At 47.2% G+C, this 17,119-nt stretch overlaps 1 protein-coding gene across 1 annotated transcript in view; it reads right to left on the minus strand.

Moving 5' to 3' along the window:
- The window catches only part of FRMPD3 (FERM and PDZ domain containing 3), a 103,658-nt gene that overhangs the window by 18,151 nt on the left and 68,388 nt on the right, over positions 1-17,119 (minus strand). Inside the window, exons 6-8 of the mRNA XM_075539228.1 lie at positions 16,725-16,851; positions 14,817-14,906; positions 12,290-12,469 (exon numbers count right to left, since the gene is read on the minus strand). Of these exons, the coding sequence (XP_075395343.1) occupies positions 12,290-12,469; positions 14,817-14,906; positions 16,725-16,851 (397 nt within the window). The remainder of the gene's footprint in view (positions 1-12,289; positions 12,470-14,816; positions 14,907-16,724; positions 16,852-17,119) is intronic.

The raw sequence follows: 17,119 nt of genomic DNA on the forward strand, positions 1-17,119 counted from the left end.
ATCCGCCCTGGATTCCCTGTGCCTCCAGCTCCTATCTGCACCAGTGTACAACCTCTGCCCTACCCAGTCCTGCAAGGTAGAATTCGGATCATGGTAGTTGAGGGGGCACTTGCAAACTTTTAAGACCCCCAAACCCAAAACCAAACTCACTTCCATCAAGTCAATTCTGACTCACAGAGACCCTATAGGGCAGGGTAAAACTACCCCTGTGAGCTTCTGAGACTGGTATATACGAGTAGAAATCCCTGTCTAGGAGGTAGATCAGGAATACATGTTCTTAGGCCAATTAGCTGACATATACCATGAAGCCATGACCTTAAACCTCCAAACCAAGGAACCCGAAAGGTGAGTGGTTGTACATAAACAGCCTCAGTCGCTACTCTATCACACCACATTCACCAATCCTACTGTTTATAAGTGTCCAACTTATTAAACAGCAGTTTCATGAATCAGTGGTGCAACCTATCCTTAATGAGATCTGCCCCCCTCCCCCCAAATAAGCAAAAATCCTCTGAATGTCAACTTTTATCTCTGTGCAGGGGATTCAAAAATCAGCATTTCCAGACTGCTGCCCTCGTGAATGCTTTTCCTAGCTCAGAACAAATGCCAGCCATGCTTATAACTCTTGTTACACACAGTCTTGTGCTGGATGGGACACTAACTTGACTTCCTGGATAGTGATAGGAGACCAAATGAGAATGCATACAAGGTCGTGGTGCTCCTGTCCAATCAATGTAGTCGGAGCAGGGGGAAAAAGGGGACTAACTAGGTCTATGCTCTTTTCTCCCATGAGAAAAGGGCCAAGGCTGGGATGGGACTTTGGGGTCATGACGAAAAGGGGAAAACGGGATGTTTGTACTTCCAACCAAATGGATAAGACTCAGTCACCGCAACAAGAGTCAACCTTTTATGCAGCAAAGTAAAGACAGAAGGGGGTGAAATGGGGAGAGAATAAAATAGCTTTGCTGCCTTAGCCCTTTGTCACCAACACCAGAAAGATATACAAAGGCTTGGATGCAGTTAGCTGCAACCGCCATGAATCTGCAGGCCCGGGATTAGCAAGACACATGAATGGACATCAGGGCCATCCTTTATGCCACTGCTTCCTTTCAAGCCCTCTTCAACTCCCCCCCAAAGCTGCCCTTGTTCAGGGATGTGTGAGTGGGTTACACATGTGCTGAGATACTGAGTCAGCCACCTTGGTTCTATGGGCACAAGAAGCCTCACGTGTTTATTCTGATGGCCCATACAAATTGTGTCATTTTTCTGGATATGGAAGAGGTTGGGACACAGTAACCTAAGGAACCCTCGTAGCCTCCTGATGGGTCTCCTGCCTCCGCCTGCTACCCATGTCACTGTTGCCTATACTGTTGTCTGACAGTTCTTTCTAAAAAAACAACTCTTCCACCACTTACAATCTGCAATAGCTCATCACCTATATGCTGGAATGCAGTGCAGGCCCCTGGGTGGTGCATACAGTTTGGCACTCAGCTGGTAACCCCAAAGTCAGTGGTTTGAATCCAGCCAGCGGCAGTGCGGGAGAAACAGGCCTGGTCATCTTCTTCGGCACAAATCACAGTCCAGAAACCCTGACAGAGCAGTTCTATTCCCTAACACATGGGGTCCCCTCAGTCACAGAGTCACAGCCATAGAACTAACATCAATAACCACAGGTCTTAAAATGGCTTGCAGAGGCCCCCACCCCATCGCCCTTGATGTGTGTCCTCCTGTTACCACTGCTCCTTGTGTTCAAACCTAGAAACCAGAGTCATGGCCACTGAGTTGATCCTGGTCCCTAGGGTAGAAATTGCCCCTGTGGTCTGTGACACTGTTGCTCTTCTCACGAGCAGAAAGCCACCTCTTTCTCCCAGAGTGCCTGGTGGTTTCCAATGGCTGACCTTGCGACTAGCAATCTGAACTGGAACCCACTGAGCCACCAGAGGCTCTGAGCTCCTCCCTTTACACTTCACCAGCTATGTTCTCTCACACCCTTACCTATGCCAATCACTCTGGCTGAGATGTTCCTGCTCCCCACTTTGTCCACCCCGTGAGTAGCTCCAAACTAGCTAAAGAACTCACACAGAGAAGGCCTTGTTATCTTCGAACAAGGCCAACACAGTTCCTGCTCTTAAGGAGCTGACACTCCCGCAAGCAATGGAAAGATGCCAAATAACCACGCAAGTGATTATGATTTGACCACAAGCCAGGATATGGAGGAAAGGCACAGAAAACCATGAAAACACAGAATGTCCTAGAGCGGGTGGGTGTGAACAGATACACGAGCGGCTAATTTGGATTCAGAAGTTGGGGAGAGCTTCTTTGAAGAATGACATCGACCGACAGGTCAAATGGACTCATTTGAGGGACTCATTAGACCAAATGACTTACTGACTGATGGACAGAGTGAGACTGACTAGCTAAAGGGCAGACTGGTCACGAACCAGCTGGCTGCAGGATAGGCAGAATGTCTAACCACGCGCCATTCTAACTGGTTAGCTACCTGGCTGGTTAATGGACAGAATTACTGACTGGAGACTGAGAGACTAAATGGCTGACCAACTTACCTGTCTGACTTCACTTAGCCTTCCTGTCTTATTTCTTATCCCTATTAGAGCCCCATGTCAGTAATGAAACAGCATGGAGGCGAAGTACTGTGCACAGAATGGGCGAAGCCCCTCCTCAGCTGGCTCAGCATAGCACACCAGGGACCACCCCTACCAGCCAACTGGGCCCCAGCACATGGGCCAAAGGAACACAGATGTGCTCATTGTCAGCAGGGGTAAACATCAAATCCAAGGCAGGCAAGCAGCGAGGATGGATCGGTTTTCTTAGAAACCTTCAAAAGCAGCTTTTTATTTGAAATAGAATTTTAATGATTCCGGCGTCTAATGTAATGCTCGTCCCTACAGAAAGCGCTAGAGCAATAAAGCTCAAACACAAGAATAGCAGACACATTGGTCCTTAAGAGATCCCTTGGGACATTCCGGTGATGGTTTCTGCTCCCCCTTATGTGCTTCTGTGGTAATGGGGTGTGGTAATGGTGTCGTGATGTCTCAGTCCCAGACTGCTGTTTCTTGGAGAAAGATATTTGAACACTACTTCATGTTCACTTCACTAAGACCAAATAAGCAGAGTGAGAACTGTCACTAAACATGCCATTTTCAAGTGGAAACCAAGAGAAGGACAGTGGCGTTTGATCCATGTGCTCACTATCAGAAGGCAGAGTTGGGATTAATTTAACATGTTCCAGCCCTATCTTCTTCCCAGGGGGCTCTGGGAGCTTGAAGGCACCGAGTTTGGGGCTGTCAATTAGGGAGAGGATTGGCCCTTGAGGTAACCTTAGCTCTCACTCTAGCATCTAGGCCCCTTGGGAATCCACGGGTCTGAAAGAGGAAAGGGCACAGGATGATAGTTCTTGAGTCTAGGAGACCAGAAAAGGCTAACTGGGCACAACCAACCAATTTGGAGGCAAGGCAGAATATCACTTTAAGGTAGTGGTTCACAGCCTAGATGCACATTAGAGTCACCTGAGAAGCTTTTTCAAAAAACTGTATGCCCTTGGGCCCCATCCCCAGACCAAGTGATTTCAATGATCTAGGATTAGGGTGGAGTCAATTCTGACAAACAGCACTTCTAAAGGACAGAGTAAAACTGCCCCCCCGCCCCCCCCCACCCCGCCCACCACCGCAAATGGGTTTCTGAGACTGTAATTCTTTCCCAGAGTGGAAAACTTCATTTTTCTCCCATGGAGTGACTGGTGGTTTCAAACTGCTGACCTTGTAGTTAGCAGCCCGACTCATAACCCACTACACCATAACACCAGCGTCCCCCCCACCCATGACTGTTCTGAAGTGAAGACTCTTCATTTCAATCAGGCCCTTCTAGAAGACTTCCAGAGCCGAGGCGCATGATCTAGGGTGAAACGGTCCGGGTTGCTTTGTCTTTTCCACACCCCCTGTTAAGGAATGTCAGTCTTTCTTCAAGGTGCCCTGTATAACGATATGCTGGTAAATGTTTAACAAGCAGTTATCTGAAGGTCTGATTCGTAGCATTGGCCTATTTACCTGGTGTAAATTCTCCCACTGTGGCTGCTTTCTAATTATCCACACATCTTTGAATACAAAGTTGGAAGAGATATGCCAACTAGCTCTTATGAGGATGCTACTGATTTCATGTGTAGACACCTACCTTGCCCTAGGAAGCCATTCTCTAGTAAGGAGCTACACACACACACACACACACACACACACACACACACACACACACACCACCACCACCACCCCCACCCCTACCCCCATCCATCCTCCAAACCTGCCCATTTTGCATACATATGGAGAGAGGCACCTCTCGGTAACCAGAGATGCTGCTGGCATAAAAGTGCCTTCAGGAAGGCTGCCTTAATGCCCAACAAGTGTGAATTTTACCATCCTCTTAAGTCTTCTAACAGTCTCTTGATCGCTCTCCTCCGACCACCTTCTCTAGAGTGCTACACAGGCGAGGGCTTTAGAACATACCTGGGAAAATGGGAATAAAACTCAGGGAATTTTCCCAAGGACTTTTTGAAGCCCCCTCTTATTGTGGCCTTCATTTTCTCCCCTATGCGGAGGGAGCCCTGGTGGCAATAGTAGGTCACATCTTGGGCTGCTAACCACATGATCAGCAGTTCGAAGCCAGCAGCTGCTCAGAACTGGAGGGAGAAAGAGGAGGTGTTCTACTTTTGTAAAGTGTTACAGTCTCAGAAACTCACAGAGGGAAGTTCTACCCTGGCCTATAAAGTCACTGAGTCCGTTTGTTTGTTTTCTCCTACAAAATTCTAAACCTCTTGAGGGCAAGCAGCCTCCCCCTGCGCCTCAATATTCCTTTTTTTTTTTTCAAAACAACGTAATCACTGCTTGTATCTTTACCGGTTTTTCTGGTAAAGGGATAGATACTGGCCGGTCCACTTCATAAAGCACTGACTTGTAACTATGGTGCAAATAGCAGTCACTGCCAAGCAGAGATGCATTGGGTTTTATGGAACAAAAGTGGGGTGGGAGCAGAATGCTTGCCAATCAAATTCTATCATGAATGCGGTATAAAAGACCTTGATATCTAAGGGACTCTGGTAGTGTATTAGTTTGCTATCACTGCTGTAACATAAAGTTAGTGGCTGAAATACTACACGCATTCTTGTAACAATCTGGAGATCAGAAATCTGACACCAGTCTCACCTGGCTGCCATCAAGATTGGCTTCCTTCTGGAGGCCCTAGGGAAGGATCCATTTCCTTGCCTTTTCCAGCTTCAAGGATCCCTGGTGGTGTAGCGGGTTACACATTGAGCTGCTAAGCACAAGATCAGCGGTTCAGACCAACCATTGTTCCAAGGGAAGAAAGTTGAGGTTGTCTGCTCCCACAAAGATGGAAATGTTTCAGAAACACAAACAGGAAGTTCTGCGCCTATACAGCTGATATGAATCGAATCAACTTAACAGCAGTGGGGTTTCAGAGGCTGCTTGCAGTTCTTGGTTCCTGGTCCCCTATTTCGACCTTCAGGCTGAGTCCCTATCATATCCTGTCATCCTCTTCCTCCACCTCTAAGGATCTGTGTGATTACACTGGGCCGGTGGGGATAATCCAGGATAAGCCTCCAATTTGGGGGGCATCTGATTGGCAAACAATTCCAGTGTTAACCGTACTTTCCTATTACATAGCATATTCACAGGTTGTGGGGGGGTGAGGTGGGGGGAGTGGTCTGGCAGGGACAACTTTCTACCAGATGTAGTATTTCTTTTTTCTAAAGCGGAAAAAATCTTACTGTGAAGTAGATGGTTGTCCTCTGGCTTTCATCGGAGTTTCATCGATTGTTTAAGGCAGGAGCCTTAACAATCGCATTTACCTGCCCACGCAAGGCTTCCTGGTCAGCAAGGTGCATCCTTGTTCCCCCTCCGCTCCCTGCCCAACGCTTCTCGTGGTTATCCCAGTTTAGTTACTCACTTCTCTACCCACGCCGCCCATTGCATGTTGCGCATAGCAATGCTCTTCCGCATACTTGGGACATCCGCCGTAGGCCACAGGACTTGAAAAAAACCTGTATGGTCAAGAGCACGTTGTGCGCATCTCACTGCAAAGGAGTGACAGTGCAGCCGAAGCGCTGCTCTTGCTCAGACAACATACAGTGCTTGTGTTAGTGCGTTAAAACAGTCGTCGTTGTGGTGTGTGTGTGTGTGTGTGTGTGTTAATCACCTTAAGGTAGTGGTTCGCAACCATGGCACCACAGAAAGTGAGTGAGACCCGCAGTCAGGCTGAGAGGAAGCCTGTGAGAAGCACGAGAGAGTTAAAGAAGTCACTACGAAATTTGAATCAGGTCCCCACTTGTCTGGTTTGGCAGCTGAATACAACATAGCTAAGTCAACATTATCAACATTTGGGGGGCGGCGGAGGGGAGGTGATTAAAGTAATGAAAAGTGTGACATGGTTACCCTCGAAACAAAGAACCCAGACCATTGAAGAGTTTGAAAAGTGACTGTGAATAAATCAGAAACACAGAATTTAATGCTGACAGTGTACCCAAGACAGTGATATGTTAGCAGGCTAAAAGCCCCCATAGGGAACTTGTAAGTGTAATGCGGGGGCCTCAAAACCAATGATTTGGTTTTCCAGTATTTCTTATGGGAAAAATATGTCCAGGCTTCGATCTTTTCTGTGTTTGAGCACGAATGTAGACAACAGATGTATTCACTATAAGCGCCCCTCATGTAGTCAAACTCCCCCAAGGAAATGGCATGGGAGCTGTCCTCTAGCTACACAGGGGGTGGAAAATCTAGCCAACACCAGCCAAGGGCTGAGGGCTAGGAGACAGAGGTCAGGCATGCCTCTACTCTCCATCTTTCTGTCCTCTCTTTTGACACCAATCATCCCTCCCACAGCACTGTCTACTTTTCTGCTGGGTTTGACAATTTGCTACAATGGCCACACAGAACTCACAGACAATACTCATGACTATGGGGGTTTATTAAGGAGGCTCACAGGCTCCCGAAAGTCAGGATCAGAATACATTAAGGATACAGTCCTTTTGTCCACCGTACCTCTTCTCAGTCATCCCAGCAGGCATGTCTGTCTCTAGTCATTGGCCTCTTCGCCACATGATCCCTTAGCTTCTGCTCAGCATATGTCACACAGTTTCTTTAGTGTGGATAAATGTCCAAAGGGCACCCCACTCCAAAAGCCAACCTCCTGCCCTAAGACTCGGCTTAACTTGTTCTGTGGGCCAGGAAGCTCTGTTGCCTGGTCTTAGTGGAGTGGCCTCTGGTGCCTCTGCTGCCACACATCTAGCAGGGATCTCATACATGCTCAATTAGTGGCTCTTCTTTCTGGATTGTTATGGGATCCTCTCCCTTCCTGCATCTGAGATGGCTCACTTTATACCCAGTGGAATGACAGACCTGACCAATCCTCCATGTCCCTTGCCCCATTAGAGTTTCACACAACAATTTGCATGCTCCCATCTAGTCATCTGGTGGGAGTTACAAAGACTAGGGCGAGAAGAGCCATACCAAATCATTTCCCACCACTGTACCAACTGACCCCTGTTTCCTCTGCCTGTTTCCTTCCAAAGCTCTGGGGTCCAGACAACAGTGGTTTTCAAAGCTGACTGCACCTATGGTATCACGTGGGGAAATTAAATCCTAATGTCCATGCTGCACCTCGACCAATTCAATCAGAATCTCTGAGCATAAGACCCAGGCACCTGTACTTTTTAACAGCGCTCAAGGAAAATCGATTGTCCAACCAATGTTGAGAGTCATTCATGGAACACAGAAGTCTGAACTAGAAAACCATTCCTTTGTGTTGAACTCCTTGGATTGCTCAGGAGGTCATATCTCCCCTCCGTGCTTTCTCTTTCCTCCCCTTTCCCTCCCTGTCCATTTGGCCTTTTTACTCAACAATGGAGGAGGGCAACAATAAGTGACTTCAGAACCAGATCCAAGCAACGTCCTAGTGGGGGATCCTGTGAGTCACAGATGGAAACATTAAGATATGAGAGCTGAATTTCAGAAGCACACCCATAAAGTAAATTATTTACTGTTAGAGGAACCGCAAACCCTCTGCCTCATAATCTGTGAACACCTCCCCGTGGGAAATTCTTTAAGACAGAAAAATTGTGCCCCCTTTAACAGGTGTGACCACTTGGCAAGCGGGTGTGCTCCCCTCCCACACCAGAGGGCAGGGCAACAATGGCCAGCCAGCCTGAAGGAGCTGATACATGGGGGAAAGTCTCTGGGAGGTAAAATGAGGACCAGACCCTTGATTTAGCCACAGTCTTGGACACACCCTCCTTCCTAATGGACAGTGTCTTCGTTAGTTGGTGCTTCTCTAACAGGAACACCACCGACAGGCGACTTTAACAAACAAAAGTTGGTTTTCTCACAGTGCAGGAGTTCAAAGTCAGGGGGTTGGCTCTGGAGGAAGGTCCTTGGCTCTTGAGCTTCTGCTCCTGGCTGCTCTTCCTAGGGCTTGGTCTTTCTCTTGGCTCAGCCTCTTCACGCTTGTTTAATGTCCTTTATATCTCAAAAGAGATGGGCTCAAGATCTTCCCTACATGAATCCAGTCTCATTAACCTTACAGACAACGCCTTCCCAAATGGGAGGATAACCATATGCATAGAGGTTAGGATTTAGAATACATACTTTTATTGGCGGTGGGGGGGAATCACGATTCAATCCAACATATTCCATCCTTGGCCCCACACCTCAGATTCCTGTCCTTGTCATATGCAAAGTACATTCACCCCATCACACCATCCCACAAACCTGAAATCAACTCCAAGTCCCAAATATCATCTTCTGAATCATCTAAATCAAATATGGGCAAGACTTTAGGTGTATTTCATCTTGGAATAAAATTAATCTTCATCTGTACACCTGTGAAATCTAGGTGACAATTTATCTGTTTTCAATATACAATGGTGGAACAGGAACAAGGTATTTCCATTACAAATGAGAGGAAATGGCGGGTAAAAAGAGAGGGCAAGTCCCTAACCCAGCTGATCCATTGACATCAGTTTTCAAGGTCTGAAAAGAACAGTGTTCTCTGAAACCATCTAGGCCAGCAGTTCTCAACCTTCTGAATGTGCGACCCTTTCACACAGTTTCTCAGGTTGTGGTGACCCCCCAACCATAAAATTATTTTCATGGCTACTTCATCACTGTCATTTTGTTACTGTTATAAATCGGACAACCCCTGTGAAAGGATCATTCGACCCCCAAAGGGGTTGCGACCCACAGGTTGAGAACGGCTGATCTAGGCCATCGGGATTGCCACACTTTCTAAATTCTGGGTAGAGGTCTCTCCCCTCCGGAATTCAGCTCAGCCTTCTAGGCTCACAGGTATGGTGACACCATTCTCCTGCTCCATCTGAATGGTGACCCTACGGCTTAGCCTTGGCAGAGCCTGTTCCCCTGTCTCCTTGGTCATGGCAGCCCTGTCCCTTCAGCTTTGGGCAGCAGCCCCAATCACCTGGCACACTTTAACTAAGATGGTGAAGATCCACTTACTCGAAACCGAGGAGGATGTGACCCCAGCATGGTCCCATCCTTTGAAGCCTGCTTCCTGTGTTCTTTCCAACAGTTCCACTCAGCTATGAGTGGATTCAGTGACGGCCCCTTTTCTTTTATTCGAAGGCAACTGATATGAGTATAACTCTTCCAGCCCGTGTCCTGTCTGAGAAATCTAAGCAGCAGAGAGTGTTCTCTGTCTAGGGCCCGCTCAGTCTCTGCTGAGGTAATTGGTTAGCTCCATCCGTCACAGGCTTAATATCTTCAACAAAAGATTGTGGAGCCATTTCCTCAGTGACAATTCTAGTACACATGTCCTTAACTTGGACGACATAATCTTCCACATCTTGAAGTGCTGTTTTCATTTTGCACAGTTCATTTTTAGTCTTTCTTTCCTCTCCTGCTTTGGAGTGTGTGCCAAGGAGAAACCATGTGGCTCCTTTAAGATCTTGATTAGAAATCTCATCAGCCAGTTATTCAAGTTCTTCCACAAAGCATTGGGATGCAATTCAGACAAGTTCTTTGCATCGACCTTCCTCTACTGTCCAATCACATGTTCATTATTTTCTTTTAAAACACATTTAATGCTAACATTTCCAGCAATGTTCTGTTACGGGGGGCAAGACTTGTTGTCTAAGGAAATAGAGACATTTTCTATCTCTCTCCTCACTTCCTTCTGAGTCCTCACTAGAATTGAATTTTGTGTCCATAATCCTATTTAAGGCAATCTAGGATTTTAGGTGCTCTTGAGTTGAGTCTATTCCAACTCATAGTGATCCTATCTATGTACAACAGAACGATAAACTGCCCAGGCCTGTGCCATCCTCACAATTGTTCTTATGTGTGTTTTTAATCAATAGAGGTTTATTGTAACATATCTTTGTCAATATCAAGTGTTTTATATATAATTAAAACTTTTTGATACTTATTTTTTAATTACTTTATTGGGAGCTATTAGAGATATCATAACATTCCATAGTTCAATCACACCAAGCAGTACTGTACAATTGCTACCACACTCAGTTTCAAAACATTTTTTCTTATTGAGCTCCTTGATATCAGCTCCCCTCTTCCCCTTCCCTCCCAATTGTTCTTATGTTTGAGTCTACCAATGCAGCCACCTTGTTGCGGACCTACCTCTTTTTCGCTGCCTCCCCACTTTACCAGGGCCTAATCTCTCCTGACAATATGTTCAAAGTCTGTAAGGTGAAGCCTGGCCATCCTTGCCTCTAAAGAGCACTCTGTCCATAATTCTTCCAATACAGATCTGTTTGTCCTTTTGGCAGTCCACGGTACTTTCCATCTTCTTCTCCCGCACCATAATTCAAATGCATCAATATTTCTTCGGTCTTCCTTATTCAATGTCCGACTTTCACATACATAGGAGGTGAATGAAAATACCATGAGTTGAGCCAGGCATACCTGAGTCCTCAAAGGAACTTTCTTGTTTTTCAACACTGTGGCTTGTGCAGCAGATTTTCCCAATGTTTAGTGCTTTGTTTGATCCCTTGATGGCTGCTTCCGGAAGCACTGATTGTGGATTTTACTGTTAGACATCTTAATACTCTTCTAATCTCCACTCACTACCCAATTCCCAAACCACTTCCACATGGTAGGTATTTATTGGAGCAGTATTCCCACTTCTCGGTACCAAATTCTCTCTTGGTTATCTACTGCTGCTGTAACAAAAATACCACAAATGGGTGGCTCTACCTCAGGGAAATTGCATTTCTCATAGTTCAGGATGCTAGAAGCCAGAATTCAGGATGCTAGCTCTAGGGAAGGCTTTCTCTTTCTGTCAACTCTGCAGGGAAATCCTTGTCTCTTCTTAGCTTCTGCTCCTGGGAGCGCTCCATGGGACTTAGCCTATCACTTCTCCCAGCTCTGCTTCATTAGTTGAGTTTCTTTTTTATCTCAAAAGACTGGCTCAAGATGCACCCCACACGAATTCACCTCATCGCCTTAACAGAGAGCTTGCCTCCAAATGGGATTATAACCACAGACATAGAGGTTAGGTTTTACAACATATTTTGGGGTTTTTTTTTGGGGGGGGGAGAAAGGGCACAATTCAATCCACAATACAAAGCACTTGCCCAAAGTCTCTGGGGCTGGTCCATTGATCTCAACAGTCTACACATAGATATTTTTTTCACAGCTGTGATACAAGAAGGAGCCCTGGTGGTATAGTGGTTACAGTGTATTGTTATCCACAAGTGTACTGCTATCCACAAGGCCAGCAGTTCGAAATCACCAGTAGTTCCACAGGAGATAGATGAGACTTTCCAATCCTGTCAAGAGTTATAGTCTCAGCAACCTACAAGAGCAGTTCTACTCTGTCCTACAGGGTCACTGTGACTGGTCATCGACTTGATGGCAGTGAGTTTGGAGGGTTGGGTTTTGATTATTTTTTTTATGATATGAGAAAGACTGGGAGAGACTAAACTGGGGTAGCTCTGAGTTCTTTAATTCCCTTAACCTGCTGCGCTGTTCACTTCCTCTCTGGGATGATCTGGTACTCCCAATAGCTTTATCTAACATCGACTGACTTTAATATGTAACCAAGATACCATGTCCCGGAAGGTTGAGTTGGGAAAGAAAGAAAAACCCATAGGGTCTAAACAACTACAGAATCACTGGACCTCATCGAATGAGTTCAGCTTTTCTTTCTACCTTTGTTGGAGCTCCCAGTTGAATTCTTCCTTTGGTCCCAAGGTCTGGCCCTGAACTAATGGAGAGAGCCCCAAAGCATGGCTTACCTTGGCATCCATGATGCTGGTCTCCACACGGGCCACGCCCTGGTTCTCCCGGAACAGCTGGATCTTACTGATCTTGCTGAACTCGGACAGCACAGTGGTGAGGTTGGTTTTGAGGTCAATAACATGGCTAATGCCGTGTCGAGGTCCCACCAGAAGAGTAGTGGCTGACTGCTTCTCATCCTGGTGTTCACGTGTGGCATTCAGTAGTCACCGAAAGAAGGGCCGAGGAGGTAGGAAAGGGAGGCATGAGAAGGGGATACAAAGCATGCATTGGACCAGGTTTACTGGGAGGCCTGCATGAATTTGAGGCTGAGTGCCAGGGCAGGAGGACAACCTTGAGGGGAAAATGGAATGGGACACCCCTGTTCCCAAGAGAGGGCCCTAGGCCGCCAGTCTTAACGGGCATTTTAGCAGCAGTAGCGGGTTGGTTAAAGGAGGCAATAGGAGGGCTGGTTCTAGTAAAACTATGAGTTTGGAGATATTTCCTTTGGTGCCTTTAAAAATCTCTTTTGAGAACCCTCTCCCTACCACCACCCCCGCCCCCTGGACTTATTTATTGTTTCCCATCCTCCAAAGCCCAGTATTCTACCTACCTGGCCAGGTAGCATCCTATGCTTGGTCTTTACCTTGCCTCCACTGAATAGCCATTAAAACCTGCATTTCTCAGCCTGTGCCTGATTTCCTTAATACCTTACCCAAAGCTACACCGACAAAGAAATTCTGCCTAAGGTATTAAGGACTGACTGGGAGTTTAATGGGTTTCTCCTTTAAGAAGATAGTTTGCCTTCTAATAGACATGACAGCAGTCTTAAGGTAAAGGAATAGCCAAAAGTATGATCAAAAGAGACATTTAAGGATGTGTTTATGGGGATCAGGAGGGAGCCCTGGTGGCAAAGAGGACAACCTATTGGGTTGAAAACCACAAGTTCAGCAGTTCAAAACCACCAGCCACTCCTGGGGTGAAAGATGAGGCTTCCTAATCCCATAAAACGTTATAGGCTTGGAAATTCACAAGGGGCAGTTCTGTGTCCTATAGGATCTCTATGAGTTCGAATCTACTTGATGGTTTGATGGGGGTTGGGTGAGTGTTGGGCTGCTAACTGCAAGGTCAGTGGTTCACACCCACCAGTTGCTGTGTAGGAGAAAAATGAAACTGTCTGCCCCCACCAAGATTTACCATCTCAAAACCCCTATATAGGGTAGCCACGAGTCAGAATGGGCTCAATGGCAGTGGGTTTGGTTGGTGGGATGGGGGGAGCAAGGAGTGGAAATTCATTTGACAGCATGGGATTTGGGGCTTGTGGGGACAGAGGAAAGGGAAGTGGGCTTTCAGTGTCCTTTAAATCCCAATATGCAAGTGGATCCCACTAAGCCAGGATGAAGTGGATCCCTTTTATGGGTTCTGACAGATTCCTTGGAGCCATCAGGCTGGAGCCCTCTGCCATCCCATTCCCTGGCATTGGCATCACCCCAAAGAACCATTCCTGTCTTTTTATGAACACATGGATAAGCAGCTTTCTACCAGCGAGTCCCACTAGCATGACAGTGTGCTTCCAAGAGCATGACAGGCATCTGGAGGCAGTCAGCAAGATTATTTGAATTTCTCCTCACCAGGGCTCACTAGGATAGAGAAGCCTGGGGCACAGTCTTAGGGTGGTGGCCGGAAAATGCTGCGATGGGCCCCAGAGGAGTGTTGCTACCTTAGAGGTGCTGGGCAGGCAGGAGGAAGTATGAGGGCCCAAGAGGCTGGAGTGAGAGAGCCAAGGAGTATGGGTAAGGGCAATGAGATCATCAAGTTGGGCTGTGGGCCAAATCCGGTCTACCACCTGTGTTTGCACTGCTTGCTAGCTCTGAATGGTTCCTATGTTTCTGAAGGGCTGGGGGAAAAGAAAACAGCAAAAGAACCATATCTTGTGACACATGAAAAGTATATGAAATTCAAATTGCGGTGTCCCTAAATAAAGACTTATTGGCACTTGGCCAGGCTCATTTGTTTATGCATTGTCTCTGGCTGCTTTTGCGGTGCAACAGCAGAGTTAAGTAGCTGCCACAGGGAACTGTAAAGCCTAAGATATTTACTATCTGGCCCCTTTACAAAACAACAACAACAACACCAAATGTTTTGAGAATGATGATGGCAACAAATGTACAAATGTGCTTGACACAATGGATGGATGCATGAATTGTGATGAGAGTTGGACGAGCTCCCAATAAAATTATTGAAAAGTAAGTAAATAAATAAAATTACAATGATTAAAAACAAAAACTCAACCCCCAAAACCCCTTGGCCAACTCATCACTGGAGGTAGGGAGCGTCCATGATGGGTCACAGAGGGACCTGATTTTATCATTCTGCCAGAAGCGCACAGTGGGGAGAGACAGAAGGAGAAGGAAGCAGTGGGAAGGCCCTTAGCCTTATTGGCAGACAGAGAAGACCACCCCAGGACCTAGGCAAGTGCCTTTTGCCTCCACCTTCTAAACCACAGCGCCAAGGAAGCCTCCCCGCCCCCACACGGCCGTCACTGACCAGACCCACAGTGTTGAACAAAACGCCCGTGAAGGTTGGAAGCTCATTCAGGATTCGAAGATACTGGAGCTTTGCCTGGACTGCAGAGCCCTGTGGAAACAACCCACCCAGAAATATGAGAAGCAAAGCCATGTTCTCAGGAAACACCTTGACCTCTTAGGGCCGGCGAGAGAACGAGCAAGCCACAGTGTGAGCATGTTAAGGAGTCCCTCAGTACAATGGTGGGAAGGTTCCAATTTGGACCACTCTAAATCTCTCGCATCCCACTTCCCCTCTCTTTCTCTTCTCTAAGTCCACAGAAAGCACCCCCAAATGTGTGTGGCCGGGTATCAGCCGGGTCTTGTTGCTCCTTTCCCTCAACATTGTTGGGAGAGGAAGGGAACATATGGATATAAACATATAAATGTCATGGCATCAACTTCCTGCCTAAACCTGCTGATTGGCCCTTTCCTTGGAATGAAGTGCAAATTCCTTTCTTAGCACCCAAGGGCCCTCTCTTGTGTCACTGGTGTCCCCCAGATGCCCAGTCCAGCCCTTGTACTCCCCTATGTGGAATGATTGGCATGCCTTTCCGCATGCCCCCCTTCTCTCCTGTCTGTGCTGGGCAGGGCAACATCTTCATTCTACCATCACCACTCAGCTCACCTATTTGTCCTTCAAGACCCAGCTATGGGATAGAATCCACCAATTCCTGGCCTTTCCAACTTCCCTCAGGCTGGGCGTGGAGCCCTTTCTCTATGCTTCCAGGGCCCCCACCCCTGTCACAAGGTGTTGTGACTTGCCTATTGTGTTCTCCCAAAGGACTGTGGCTAGCCTGAGGGCAGATACCACAATTCCTTTTATCTCCCTGGGAGTGCCTGGGGTGGGGAGGAGGGGGTTTGCTGGAGAAATGGGTGTGGGCTAGAAAACAATAGGGTTACATATGCATAGCAAGGTAGAAATGGCTTCAGTTTCTGGGGAACTTTGCATTAAAAGAGAAGCTAATGGAAGGAAGGGGGGGATGGTTAGAATATCTGGGGGGGTGGGCAGGGACTGTGTCCTGTCTCTATCTGTGTGCTGTTTCTAGTATCCCTCACCATCCTCTTGCCTCTTGGGCAGGAAGCACCAGCTGGTAGAGCTGTATAAGACTAAGGAGGGCCTGCAGGGCTGGGAAAGCAGGGGGTGGGGGACCCTCAGCAGAACAGGGATTTGTACCCTAGAAAGTGGATGAGAGCACAGCAGTGCCCTGAACCCTCAGCAAACTTCCCAGGAACCTACTCTCCATGGCAGGCCCTGTCCCACCCTGGCCAGGACTTTTCTCGCCCAGAATTCTAGATCCAAGAAAACAGAAAGCTGGTGAAGGGCAGGCCAGTCAGTTCTCTGGGAAATGTTCTTCCTGAGAATGTACTCCTTTCCACACAGTAGGTGCTCCATCAGCATTGACTACATTTGTGCCAACACTTGACCATGATCTCCTCCTGTGTCTAGACCAGGGTTCTTCAAACTTTTTAAACAGGGGGCCAGTTCACTGTCCCTCAGACCAGTTGGAGGACCAGACTATAGTTTTTTTTAAAAAAACTATGAACACTGCACATATCTTATTTTGAAGTAAAAAACAAATGGGTCAAAACACCTGGTGGGCCGAATAAATGTCCTCAGCAGACCGCATGTGGCCCGTGGGCCGTAGTTTGAGGACACGTGGTCTAGACCCTTTGGTTCACTCATGAATTCCCATGGAGTTGTTTCCAGGAGAAGCGTGGGCTTGGAGAAAACTACTTTTAGCCTAAGCTGGGTGTCTACCTTAGTCAAAGAGAGTGGTAAGGCTCCTCCAGATCACCAGTCCCTGCTGGAAGACCACCCAGGTATCACCCCACCTACCCAATAGCCAGTGGTGCCTGAGCAGAGCACCAAATGACCTACTCTTGGTACCTTGGTGTCACTGGAAGGCTGTGTTTGGTGAGCCTTCAGTTGCTGCGAGAGTGATTTCCGGAGGTTTTTCTCTTTGATGCCTTGCAGGAGGGTGGGGGGAAGAAAGGGTTCCAGGCCCCACTCCTTCCTAAAAACAGAAGCAAAGAATAAGAAATCAGCTAGAGACACAAAATGGGGCAGAAAAAAGAAGATGGTAAGGCAGAAATGATGAAATCTTAGAGACAGAGGAGATGGATGAATAGAAACTAGGAGAGAAAAAAAAAAAGAAACTAGGAGAGAAAGAGGGGAAGGGGCAAGGACAGAACATTGGCCCCAGGGAAGTTCAAGGGCATATGTTCTAGGTTTGAGAATTTCCAAGTCACGCTCACTTCCCCATCCCATGGCCTACTTTCCTG

Source organism: Tenrec ecaudatus, chromosome X, assembly GCF_050624435.1.
Source record: "Tenrec ecaudatus isolate mTenEca1 chromosome X, mTenEca1.hap1, whole genome shotgun sequence".
Taxonomy (NCBI): Eukaryota; Metazoa; Chordata; class Mammalia; order Afrosoricida; family Tenrecidae; genus Tenrec; species Tenrec ecaudatus.